The 14,125-nt window shown below is 37.5% G+C and overlaps 1 protein-coding gene across 1 annotated transcript in view; it reads left to right on the plus strand.

Moving 5' to 3' along the window:
* The window catches only part of MAP3K15 (mitogen-activated protein kinase kinase kinase 15), a 94,167-nt gene that overhangs the window by 21,628 nt on the left and 58,414 nt on the right, over window positions 1-14,125 (plus strand). Inside the window, exons 2-3 of the mRNA XM_076356657.1 lie at window positions 5,991-6,130; window positions 9,184-9,207. Of these exons, the coding sequence (XP_076212772.1) occupies window positions 5,991-6,130; window positions 9,184-9,207 (164 nt within the window). The remainder of the gene's footprint in view (window positions 1-5,990; window positions 6,131-9,183; window positions 9,208-14,125) is intronic.

Below are 14,125 nucleotides of genomic sequence, written 5' to 3' on the forward strand. Positions count from 1 at the left end.
GATGGATAATACACCAGAATCAAAATCTAATTTTTCTCGTCTACCCAAGATAATAATCCTTTAAAAAAAGTGAGTTAAAAATTATTTGGCCAATATTAAAGTTGTCGTCTTTCTCCAATTTGTGATTGGTGTCATTAATAAAACTCAAAAATCTCACTGTTTTTTCTTCAGCACTTACTATATGTGAACAGAAAGAAATCTTCTTTTTTCCCAAATTAATATGACGATTCATACCTAATTTAATTCTCAGATTTCCTGTCCTTTGAGTTCTCAATTCCTTTGGCCTGTGAACTAAACACTGTTTCCAAAGGAAATGCCCTCACTATATCAAAAAGTTTCAGATCTCCAGTGTGCATGCTTGTGTTTCCTTTTCTGAAGTAGAAAGTGGGCTGAAACTTGTAGCCAGACTCCAGCCACAACTGAATTCTTGTGCAAAAGTTAATTGCAGCTTATAAGAACAACCTTCCTCCTTAAATGTGCTTTGTAAGCAATTTCTAAACTATTACAGTTAATTTTAATTTTAGTATTTATAGAAAAGTGCAGCACTTGGTTTTAATTTACAAGAAGTTAAGCTTAGTCTGAAAAATATGAAATGGTTTTTAAAATGCTATTTAATGTCATTATAATATATACAAGTCTATATTGCAGGATAAATCATTACTGCCTAGTTGGTTTTTATTTTTGTGACGAATTTTGTCCCTATAGCAAACCAGTGAAGTTAGCAAAGTTCATGCTATAATATTGCAAACATGAAGAGGTTGAATTGAAATACTCTTGGTTTCAACCAGAAATTCCTAAATTTAGAAAAAAGTTGCAAGTTTATGTCTCATGAGACTTTTATCTTCTAAGGCAACTTCTGGTTATATTTTTGTATTTTACTATGTGATTGTGATTGGAACAAATTCTTGATTTTGTTTTTAAAGAAAAGTAAGCAGATTCTTACAGAATAGCATGATTTTAGAGCAGTGAGATTTTAATAAAACTCAATGCATTGAGAGTGCCATAATAGCATCACGGATGTTGACAGTGGTTTTACACTAAAATTGGCTTGTGTTTAGGATCTAATGGAAGGCACTGACACTTTGCTGGTATAACAAACCGTGCTGAAAAACTACCTTAACAGTTCTGTTGGTAGTTACTACTATGCTTTATTACCTTGAGCTATTCCCTCTCCCAGTTTCTGGGAGTACAGGGTGTATTAAAGTTGAGAGTGTTGTGCCTTTTGTTTTAGCTTAAGTGAAAGCTGCAGAGAGTTCCTAGTTTTCAAATACACTTCAAATTTTACCATAATTGGTTCCCTATAAAAACTTCGGTATTCTTTCCTTTAAAGGACCTTGCAGTCATGCAGAAAAAAAATTGAATGTGCATCCTGAAGTTATAGATTCTTGAAGATAGTTATGATGATTTTTTTTTTTCCTTTAGGAGCATTGTTGTTCTTCTGAAGAATAACTTTGACAATTTCATCCAGTGGATTTCAAGGATAACACATTTGTTTATTTACTAACTATGAAGGACACTGATGCAAATAGCCAATAATCTGAAGCAATAGTAATCTGAAGGTTCATAACTTACCAGGATGTTAGTGAATAACAAGGGGCAGAGTTCTGCATTTTCCTCCAATAAGGTTTCTATTATCATGTTAAGATTTGGGTTTTTTTTAAATCTATTATGTATAGATAGGTTCCAAGTGCTGAAAAATAATGAACCCATAATAATGGACTAAGGTTCTTGCTCTCCACACGGATAAGGCTGGATGGAGGCGAGTCTTAGGTTGGAAGTTGAAAGTAGTACAGACCTTTTCTGACTTTTTCTTCTGTTAGGCTTCCTAGATTCCATTTAACTTTCAGCATATTTCAGGCTATTTCTTCATTTTCTCTTGTTTACTACTGTTAACTTACAAATCCCAAAACCTGGTGCCAAAAGTTTCCTTTTGTTGTTGCTAGCAATGCCATAAATCATACAAGTCAAATGAAGACTTGTGATTTGCTTAGATCATTAAATTATATGATGCCTTCAGGTGCATTCTAGATAGAGAAATAAGTCCTCTGGTTTTAACCTGTGTAATAATGTTTTTCCTGTTGAATTATTTATTAGTTTCATAGTCTCCTGTTTTACCACAAGTAATGATCTCTAATCTTTATTTCAGTTGTCATAGTTATTTATCTCTTGCCCTGTCTGGTCTCTTAAGACACGCTAGTGTTAAAATATGTAAACTGTAGTATAAGAAATTATTTATGTGCCATCTGCTGCAACAATGCAGAGACCTAATCAAGATTGTACTAGTAATACTGATGAATTACCTTAATGCACTAAAATATGTACACATAGCATAATTGTTTTACAATGGAAACAAAAGCTTAGACAAATGAACTGCAGTCAGATACTTAATGAAGTGAGATCAATTTTTGGGTTCGTGACAAAAGAGAAGTATTTTCAGGATGACAATAGTTTCATATGCAACTACGAGAGAACAAAAAGTTGAAAAGATCTCTTATGCTTAAGAAGAAATGAGGAAGGACACATTTTTATGGGTACGTTCTTTTGAATGTGAGTTGCTGCTGCAGAAACAAAGCAATGAGTTTAAATGTTCTGTTCCAGAATCACACAGAATTGGTCATGTGCAACATTAAGCACATCCCCACCCCTCCACACCCTCTGGTGGGTGCATTGTAAAGATCTTTGTACTTCACGTGGAAGCCTTCTGTCTTTACAGAGGGGCTGTACCTTCCCCTGCTCTCTTTCCTTCTGAACATCAGAAACCATATCCATTGGTCTTTTAGACCTATGTGAAAGGTTTCATTATTGCATAGAATTCCTCATTCATTAAAAGATTTGATCAAAGTTGGCATTTAGCTCTTGCTTCATGCTTGTCTATAAAGGAGGAGGTTGAACCTAAATTTGGAAGGGGAAGGCCAGAAGTATGTTTGGCTGAACAGGCTCTCCTGATAGGGAGGATGGGAGTTGAGGATGAAGTGTGATTGACTTATGTTTCTATTCATAAATCAAGCTTTGCAAAGCAGATACTAGTGCTATAGTATTTCTTTTTATGTATCTCAGGAAGTTTAAGGGAATTCTTATCTCTTGCTTATCAGCCATACTAAATATATGGTTGAAGTACAGAGCCCCATGTCTGTGTTTAAAGAACTGTAGATGAAAGATTTTAGCATAAATCATAAGAAAAATACAGGACAACTGAAACAAATATTTGTGGTGTCACATATTAGCGTTGTTCATTGAGCGATTCACAAAACCGCCTACACCAAGAAGAGAGATGTAACCCTGAAAACAGTAGTATTGGGGAGCGTGCTTAGACCCAGCGATCAGTGACGCTGAACACCATACTCAGCACCCTGTGCATTGGATACGTCTTAGGGATCTGCTTCTTTAATAAGCATTTATTGTTGGTCATCTGTTCTCCACCCAAATTTGCATTCATTTCCAGGGCCCACTGGACTCAAGCTATGTTTCATTAGCACGTTAGTAAAGCTGGTCTGTAAGTAGATCTCTTTCCTCCCTGCTCCAAGCCTGCTGCTGTTCCCACTGGAGGGGGGCTTGGAGAGCTCCCTGGGAATGCAACTTCTCATCACTGCTCTAGTCTGCAGCCACTAGCACTTCTGATACTCTGCTTCTGTCCGCTGTCATTTGCTTCTGTGTCATCCCTTGATTCCCATGATCAGACTGGATCCATTCAGTTACCTTCATGGGGCTTTTTTTTGCTTGCATGCATATTTTTGTGATACTGTCTTCCTCTCTGCTAGTCTTCAATTTGTTTTATTTTTATTTTATTTTACCTTACTCACAGCTGTGTTCATGAGGTGTGAATAAACAAGAAAAACTCATTCTCATAAATCTTTTTATCAGTGTGAATGAGTATCTAAGTGACGAATAATTACCCTTTTTAATGCAGATGCTTACTTCTGTTCCTATGTCCGTTTAATGTGTTTCCGATACTACTTACATTGTTACCTCGCAGCAGTCAATAGAAGACAAATTTCAGTTGTAGACTACTACATGTGGCAATGAACTGTGTATAGCCTTGTTTCAATAAACTCTGTTACAGATCATTGCTCACATTGTATTGTAAAATGCAATATCTGTGTGCTACATGAACGCATTGTCTAAATTCTCTTTACCAGGATGGTGATTTTGATTTCACAGCGCTCTGGTTCCACAAAAACAGTTTATACAAGTGCTAAAAACAGTCCAAGCTCTTAATTTTTTTTTTCTAGATGGTATTTGATTCTAGGTCTGCTTGTTAGTTTGTCTTAACTTTTGTTTTATAGATCATTTATGTTTTCCAAAATTATTTTGTAATATTGGGGTAATCCAGATTTGGATGTGTTTATGGAGCTGGGGTTTACAGTTTGTGTGACCCTACAGTGTGCAGTATACTAAGAATTTTGTCCATGCTGTAGAGACCTGGCTAAACAGGAACTGGAAAGATCATCAGTAGATGTTGTGGGATTTGAGGTCCCACAGGAATAAGGCGTTTTTCTCATGTTGCCATGATTTTTTTTTGGGGTGTTGTTTTTTCTGGGGGGGAGGGCTGTGTGTTTGGATTTTTGTGGTTTGCGTTTGTTTGTTTGTTTGTTTTGTTGGGTTTTGGGGGTTTTTTTGCTCTTGAATGGTGATGTTTTGGTCTTAAGGCAGGTCATCGTCTTTGGACTCAAAACATTCCTTGTCCTTTAACAGGGAGTCTCTTAGTAACCAGAAGGACTAGCTGACCCCAGTGTGGTGTGTTAGCACAGCCTGATGGAATTGTACAGGAGTGTATATTCATTGCAGGCTTTTCCAAGAACTTAGAACTTGCATACTAAGTATGGGGTATTGATTCTTGTGATGTGTAACCTCGGTGAAGCCCAGGTAAACTTACTGCTGTGTTTGGATCTTATACATCAGACCTGTTTTTAGATTTCTTGTTTACTAGTAGCTCACCCTTCTCTGTCATTCCCCATAGGTACAGACACTGTCTGTTGCCCCTTCAGAGATGTAGGATTTACTGCCCAGCTGCACTGAAGCTCTGGAATCTGTTTTGAACCTCAGACTCCCCTGTGGTTTCAATGCCAAGATTCTAGTCTTATGAATACTTTGGATTTAAGTTCGTTCATCTATCCCATAGCGGTGAAAGCAGACAGACATATAGATACAGACCTTTAAAAAGCTTTAAAGCAAAATTTTCTTAGGTAGCGTAGAGGATATAAGGATCAAGGAAAAAAACTCAGCGTTGTGTCCTCTTCTCCAGTTGCCTCTTTTCTCTGTACTGGCCTTTAGGCTTATATGAGAACCAAATGGTCAACTCAGAATCTTTTGCCTGTATCTCAGCTGTTCTGCATAATATGGTCTTAGCTCTCTGTATAGGTCATCTTCCACTGACGTAAATTTTTTTACTTCCATTTCTGACTGGAATACTACCCAAGAGCAGTGGAAGTCTTGCTCTGGCTACTTGTGGTTGAATCTCCTCATTCCTGCACCCCCCATCTTGAAGAGTCAACTTTCACAGTAGTTTCTTTCTCTACTGTTTAGGAATTTCCTGTTCTCCAAACCTCAGCCTCTTAAGACAAACTTGGCCTCACAGTTTTCCCTAATTTTCTGCTACATTATTGTTATTAGAGGTTCCACTTGAAGGTTTGGAGCCTTCCATCCTATCGGGCGTTCAGGCTGTCAGGCCTAGTTCAGAGAGCAAATGCAGAACTGCTTCTTCACACGGGGTATTCCTGATGCAGTGATTTCAAAACCTCAAGCAGAATTCATAAACTCTGCCTCCCAGTTACTGTAACACTGTGATAATTTCCTGAGTAGGTTCTTATCTTTTATATGAATGGTAAAATTTACTTGTACCATGAGAAAATGATCCTTATTTGAATACATTGATTTCGTCTGTCCAAATGTATGTGTAATTTCAGGATTTATTTTAAATCCTGTGTAAGAATAAAATTGGTTTTCAGATTATATTTTTTTTAGCACTTTTCCCCCTCCCTCTCTCATTTCAGATGTTGCAGTTGTGGACATGAGTGATATTTCCAAGCAACCATCACTGTTCTACCACCTTGGCGTGCGTGAAAGCTTTGACATGGCTAATAATGTTATACTCTACCATGACACTGATGCTGACACTGCTCAGTCTCTCAAAGTAAGGTTCTCACTTCAAAATCTGCTTCATTTCAGAAATATCTTTAAATACCTGATCCTGCAAATGTTTGTGTTTTCCTGAAACTTCCACTGAATGTGATTTCCTGATAGCTACATAACAAAATCATGCTAAGAAAAGCAGCTGCTAGCAAAAATAGTAATTATTAGAATAGTATAAAAGCTTGTTTATAAGAAAAGATCCATAGTTTGGTACTGATTTTGCTTCAGATGGTTAGACTTGGAAGTGAGAGTGAAGATCTGCTTTTTTTCTTCCTTTCCCTCTTTTAGTTAGAGTACATGTAAAAAAAAAGTTATGGTCTGTATAATAACGACACTTCAGCAAGGGCTGTATTGCAACCTACTCCTACTATTGAAGCACTTCCATCAGATGAGGTTTGTATCTCCTAGGTGCTGAGTAGCTAAGACTGCAGGAATCTCCTTTTTATTGCTGTTTGAAGATAAAAAAAGAGATCCTCACCAAATCTTTTTATAGGCCTGTTGTTCATTTTTATAGTAGGATAACACATGCTATACACTTAAGTCCTGAAATTGCTGTTCTGGATGCAAGTCATACATTGTGGATGCAAGTCATATATTGTGGATGTTTCTGTCTTTCTCAGTGCAGGTTCTCTTTGTTTTAGATCATATTTAGACTTTTATCCTCTGTATCATCACCTACTGCTGCTTTTAATATCATCCATTTTCTTGGTACCTTCACTGAGAGCAGTATTGTTCACACTTTATGGTTTTTTCCTTATTTTGAGTTATTGCCCTTTACTACTTTATATTTTTCACACCACCAATGTCCAAAAATCCTTTTTGGAATTCTCCAACCTCTCTTGATCCTATAAGAATATTAAGTTTAATCCTAATTTTGTATGAGTCTCCTTCTCTTTTCCCAGAAAAGCTCTGCTCTGTCGCAGCTTCTCTTTCCTCTTTTCTGCTCTCAATGTCATCAATTTTAGTCTGATGTGTCTAGTATCCCATACTTCCTTTCTTCAGGTGGTGGTCCACATACACATTCACATTCTGTGTGACCTGGAGTCACAAGAACTCAGCGTTGGAACCTCTCACACTCTTTGCTCAAAGAGGTTATCCATATGGATATGCGCTAAGGCATACCTGCATGCCCTCCATTCCTCTAGCTAATCTGGGTGCGCAGGCATACAACTTTTCATCCTGCATTGGTAATACACCTGACTGCAAAGAGATCTTTCATTTTTATTTTTCATTAACACGTTTTACCTTTCTTTTATGCTGTCACTCAGATGTTCTGATCAACTTGGTTCTCCCAAGGGTGTGCCAAAATTTGGGAAGCAAAGGCTAGTCATCTTCTATTTGTCTTTGCCCAGTGAGGACCTCTGTGGATGGCTTTGATTTCTGCACTTTGTGCCAAGCACATATGCAAGCACCTGCTCCATAACTGGAGTGCTGAGTGACCTCCAGGGTTACATCCATCCATGGGTTGGATCTTCAGATTGATTGTTGCCAGAACTTGCAAGTCTTTGTGCTGTCAGTTCTGGGGCTTTTTTTCTAAGGATGTAAAGCTCAAGGACAAGTCTGGGGACCTGGGAATACTGCAGTGTGACTGGGTGACTTAAGGCTAGAAAAGCTATTATCTGCCTTCATCTCTCTTCTGCTAGGAACTCTGTCAGTGTCACTGATCTCTTCCTTATTTCCCAGTTGTTAGCATAACCTCCTTGGCCTACGTAGGCCCCTAGTATATCTTACTATGGGATTAGAAGGCTTGATTTACGTTGCTGGAACCAAGTAGAAGAGATCCTCTGGATCAAGTGCTAGAGTAGTTTGAGCAGCGCACTGGAACATGGTTCAGTCCTACCCTGATGTCCTTGATACCTGTTCTGCAATTGAGCCTCAGTTCAGTGTTGGATACCATTCAAATATGCTAATACACCTTTCTTAGGAATACTTCAGAAAGTAGACAGGGATTGTTCTTGAGGTCTGTCAGTGAAGAACAGGTCATGACACATTTCATGGCGTAGGTGCTAGATAGTTCTCAGAAGAGTTCATTCCTCCCTGCTGAGAAAGACCTTTATCTGCAGTAGGTAAAGCTCTACTGGAGATACTTGCTTAGCTAGGTAGACATATTCATTTTCATATATGTACTATTTCAGCTGTCTAAGCCTTCCATCACTTTTGTTCTGAGGTATTTTATTGGGCTTAAGGAGTTTAGGTTAATCAGTAATTCTGTTTAGGTTTTGGTACCTTAATACATATTTTTGACCATCTGCTCATGTTTCTTTATTCTCAGGTTTATGACTAATTCGGTCAGGTTTTTTTCCCTTCCCTTCAGGAATTTATTACTTTACTTGGATCTAGGTTGCTGTGCATGCCTCTTAAGAGTGGCTAGCCTAAGTGTTATAAAGGCAGTATTCATGACTGCTATTACTTCTGCTGGGAAGATCTGTGAAGTTCAGGCAGCCTGACTTTATACAGCTTATTTCAGTGTTCACTGGACATGTAAGCCATCACTAGAAGGAGGAGGAAGTTACTTACCAGCAACTGGAAATCTTTGAGGTCTGGTTTACATGTCCATTAGTTTACCATCTGCCTCATAGTTTCAATATCTTTCTTCAGATTTTGAGGTGAGAAGAATTAGGGTGTAGGAGGAGTGTGTTGGTCTGTGCCCATCAGGTGGGAAAGGGGCCTAGGTATCTTAAGGATATTCTTTCAGAGAAAAAAAATCTCCAGCTTTGAATGTTTTTGTCTTACAAATGCCCGGAGTGTGACTGGGTATGTGGAGTGCCCAGCCTGAGAAACTCCAGTTACTGGCAAGTACAACTTTTTTCATCTGAGCACTTCTTTAAATAGGTTTCTTCTTTGAATCGTTAATTTTTTCCTAACCTGAACTACTAAGACTTTTCTTGATGTTGTTCTGTCCCTTTACTTGGAATTTGCTGTGGCAGGAAGTCTGGATTATGCTGTGAAGAACACATCTGTGTATATATATAGGTATACCAGTTATTTTTATTGGAAACAGTAATTCCCAGTAAAAATGAATAAACATTTTTATTCTTTTTTTTTTTTCCCCAGGATATGGTATCTCAGAAAAACACAGTAAGTATTAAATCCACATTCATTTTAAAACACAAAATGAGGATACTACATTTGAAGCAACTCTAATAACAAAGCTGCCAAGCATATATATGCTCTATATGATTGAAGGAAGTCTGTTTTACCTATATACAATTCAAACTAGTGGAAATCTGGTTGACTTCCTTTCCAAAGTAAAGCTAGATTAAAAAATTCCTTTTCTTTAGAAGTTCCTTTTAAGTTCTAGAAAAGTGCCAGTAGATATATGTTATATATGTAGGTTGATAGATCAACATGTAAACTCAGAAATTCAAAGTCTCTTTTTCCCTCTACCACTTTCACCCACTTGTGCAAATGTGTATGCGTGCGTGATGCCTTAATAGGGCTTACTCTTGTATCTCAAACAGCTTTGGCTGCTGTATACCCATCCTCTTTCTCACAAATTCACAGGTTTTACTTAGGAACGCAAAAGCTTATTTCCCCAAAGTAAAAATATTCTTACCCTTAATGCAAGTAAAACCAAACAAATAAGTAAGCCTGAACCAAGATAAAATTTAGTGGTTATTTTAGGCTTATTGCAATATGCCACGATATCTTGTTAGACAGTTATATATTTTGTCATACGTCACATCATGTCAGTGGTTATTTTCATTAAGCACTCTACACTGTTATTTTGAGGACTATTGAATTTGCAAAAATGTTAAACTTCCATTTATTCCTTTCTGTTTCCCCCCATTCACCATATACTTTTATTCTGAAGAATATTGATCAAGACTAAAATGATAAAATGTTCTTAGAGTTTGCTAATAATTTAAAAGAGAACTAGAAGAAATAATGCATTAGTCACAGCAGTTTATTTTGAGCTGCTGTTTATACTTGGCCACAGTGCTGCATGCAGGCTAAAGATAGATCAGGTTGAGCACATGAGTAAATCCAGGTCATTTTCCTGTCTGTCTTGGTGATCTTTGAACTAGTTTCACCTGTGGGGTGTGAACTGCATTTACCGGTCTGTAGCTCTGTGAAGGGGGGCCTCAGAATGAGGCAGATTTGCTTGTGAATGCTACTATCCATCAACTGGTGGATGATCAAAATGTCACAAGCATGTGTTTTCCCCTCCAGAGCAAGAGGGAGAATTGTGACGGAGCCATTTGGTGGTAATTCCAGAAACGAAGTAAAGGCAAAGAGGACAGTGGCAAGTTCAGCCTAGTGCAATCAGATTAGCAGCCTGCAGCCTTTTCTTTTGGCAGATTCTTTCTCCCACAGAGGGGGGTATTTACCTTCACGTGGAAGAGAAGAAAAGATGGATCTGGTGACGTGGTTCCTACAGCAGGGCCTGGTATTAGACCTGTAAACACCATGTGGCTACCAGAAGCGGGACAGGGAGGCATCCTGAAACTAGGATCCTTATCCCTCCTTTAAAAAGGAGGGATTGCCTAACCCACTTTCTTCAAGTGCTTAAATTAAGAAAACAATTGTGAGTAAGGTACAGTGAGGAAAAAATAAATGACTTTAAATACCAAGTATGGATTCTTGACCCTTTTGTGTTATTTGAAGTTGTTCATATTCTCTTTGATTAGATAAATGTGCTACCATATTGCATTCTTTTGTCAGGTTTTTAATCAAAAATTACAATAAACTAATTAGCAAGCTAAATAGTTAACAGGCTAAAACTTTATGTTTTTCTAAGTTGGAGTTCACTTCAAATAGACAATTGCTTTCCCCTCCTTTCGGATCCAATGAGTTGTCATGAGAGGCTTGCAGTTTGCCGCTGCCCCAGTATGGTGCCACTGCTTCATTGCTTGGTTAAATATTCTACAACTGTATGGGCAATGTCTTGTTTGAAGTTAATTGCTAATGAGGGTTGCTGTGCTAGTTAAGTAGGTACAGAATTGGTGTGAATTTACTGTGTCCAATCAAGTACGTAGTTACATAACCATTTCAGTTTAAATGCTGAATATTAGATACAATAGTTAATACCCCTGTACTAGGGTTTTGTGTTTTCCTTTCACTTTCCCTGATTGAAAAGTGTGGGTATGCCTCTGCCATAGCTGTGGAATAGCAGAAAGAGCTTAAATGCACTCTTCATTAGGGTCTGGAGACATGTTGGAAAGAGAATAGATACTCGATCTGCTAAGCCTTCCTCCAACCCAGAGGTATCCACAGGAATACCATTGGTGGTTTTATGAAGAGAAGTCCTCTCTGTGTCTTATAAGCTCTGTGTCCACGCATCTGCACTGTGTATAAGGGAAGGGGGACAACTGAGGTTGCTACCAGGCACAGCACACCATTTTTTCAGCAGCACAAGTGGAACTTTCTGTGCTGGCTGCTGTAGATCGGAGCTTTCTCTGAGGTTTCCCTGCCCTCACCTTTGCTATTTATCCTGCAAATCTCAAGTCATGTACAAAGGTGCAAAAAAATCATAGCATAGAATAGATGTGGAGCCATGTTAAAGATGCAGAGAAGATGAATGTCTAGTGTGTCGTCTGGGGTGATTTTCTTCTGTGTATTACAAGTAAGCCTTGAAGAAAATGGATGTTTTCCTTGTAAAGAAAACAATATTCTAATTCAGCATCAAGGAGGAGGCAAGAGCGAGGAAACTGGACATAAAGCTGAAAACAATGCATAGAATAAAGGTCAGCAATTCATTTGAGAGTTGGCCTGAGTACAGCTGATCTAACAGTGAAAATTATACAGCAGCATGCTGCGGTGGTGTGAGTCTGAGAGATTTAATAGCTTACTGTCTGAAAAAAGAGTGTAAGGGTAGGAGAACTTCCTTCCTTCCTTCCCTCCACCATCCAGGAATGAAGTTTTCAGGGATAAGATAAGATGGGGAATGTGATTCAGTTCTACTTGACTCCCCCAAACAAGCAATTAAAATTCTGTATTGGTAATTTATTGCATACTTGGATACAAAAGGAAAGAATTATTGGCTATTGGAGTTCAGTTCCCAAGAAAGAATTGCCCTGGCATGAATTTCAGGGTCAAGATTCTGTGTCCCATCAGTTAGGTTTCCTTCTGTAGAGCTCCTCTGAGCTTTGAGGACTATTTTCTGCTAATTTTACTGAGGGTGTATGCACAGCTTCCTAGTTTCTGTCAAAATTATCATCGATAAAATAAATTGCAAATATGCGGTCTTGCAGAACAGTTTGTTTCCTGTGTCATTATGGAAAAATCAAGGTGTGAGAGCAGAGTGGATGCTACTGGACTGTAGGGTACAGGAAGCTAAATTTATCTATGGAAAATGGGCTTGTGCTTTGGAGTTTCTTTAGATGTCAGATAAACATTGGTTTACTGGAGAAATGAAATTTCAAGGATTTTTGAAAGAAAAAAATGCTTAAAAAAATAATCTTCCCCCAAACCAACGCGATATACAAAATCCATGGGAAAGTTGTTCTATTTTGATGCAACATTTTGTTGCTATCCTTGATTATTTTTTTTTCAATAGGGAAATTTCCTCTCCCTCTACAGAATTTTAAGGAATGGTGCATAAAAAGGGTCCAAGATTAAGTGAAGAAAAGAGTGCACAAGGGGCTTTGTAAAAACTGCTGGAGCCAGGAAGCAAAATGTACAGTCCTTCTGGCAATAGTTCTAGCATTGGTTGCACATAGTTTGAGGTACATACTTCGATCCATTCAGTTTGTTTGAATGTGGCATTGAAAATACAAACTAGAACTTCCCACTCTGGAAAACTTATTATGGCAAGTACAGAATATAAGGGGAAAGACTTGATAGTTAATTTTTCTGTAGTTGATGGTATGCCTGAAGAAATGTGAATAACCCTGTTAATTGCTTTTGGGGAAGGTATTAAAAGGAAAGTAAGCTGCTACTAAACCAAAAGGTTTATTATAGTATACTTAGGCCTGTGGGCCTGATGAAGTATTTTCAGAGATATAAATGGTTTTTTTTCATTAAATCCTGTAGCAGCTCTTATAGTAAGCAGAGAATAATATCTGGGCCATGGAGGACTCATTAGCAAAAATTCTCCTTGATCTAAAGGGAACAGGATTGCAATTTATCCTTGCCACAAGGAATTTTTATGTTGAAAAATCACTTTTTATTGTAATTGGCAGAAAGTCTTTTCAGAGTTTCAGTAGCTGTATAAATTAGACTGTATCTACTGTTTCAAGGCAATGAACATTTAAGAAAACTAAATAGAAAGATTTTGGCACTTGGACTCATATTCTCCAATTTAGTAGCCCCAAGGGTTTGAAATGGGAGCCAAGGCACTAAAGTATGATTACATTATATGAATTTAATAATCCAAAGTAGTAGTATTGCAGAGTAGCTTTCTGTGTTTTATTTCCTCATTATTTTTACAATATATAAAAGTTTGTATGATATGGTCATTTAATGATATATTTCTAAAAAAGCCTGAGGCAGCAGAACTATTAAAAGAGTTTGCAAAAGGGCACAGGATGAAAGAGGAGTAGGAACGTCTTAAATACAGACAATCATTTTTCCTTTTGGGGGGAGAGTAGTACAAAGGCAATGGGTAACCCAGTAAATATTACTTTTAATGTTTCTAATCATGAAATATGCCACTGTTACTATTGATATAATGGAAACTAAGGCTTTTAAAATTTATTTATGAAAGCTATTTTTTATGGAAATGTTACTATCTCAAAGGATGCGTATTTGTAGTGGTTGGATTATAGTTAACTAATCAGGTAATGAATCTGATCGGTTCATAAAAGTAAGACTTGAAAGCATCTTAATGATGACACAAGGATATGTATAAACAAATAAATCATGTGGATAGATAGAGAAATCTTACATTCTGGGCGGCAAAGTATTGCACTGTTTTCTTGGCCTTGTAAATATGGATTTGCTATAAATAGCTATATTCATTTTCTGTTGTTTCTTTCTTTAATAATTTCTCTATTCATGTGTCATGTCTGTCTTTTTGATTCTTATGCTGTTCTGTGGTGGTGTTTTCCTCTTT

This window comes from Aptenodytes patagonicus, chromosome 1 (genome assembly GCF_965638725.1).
Source record: "Aptenodytes patagonicus chromosome 1, bAptPat1.pri.cur, whole genome shotgun sequence".
Lineage (NCBI taxonomy): Eukaryota > Metazoa > Chordata > Aves > Sphenisciformes > Spheniscidae > Aptenodytes > Aptenodytes patagonicus.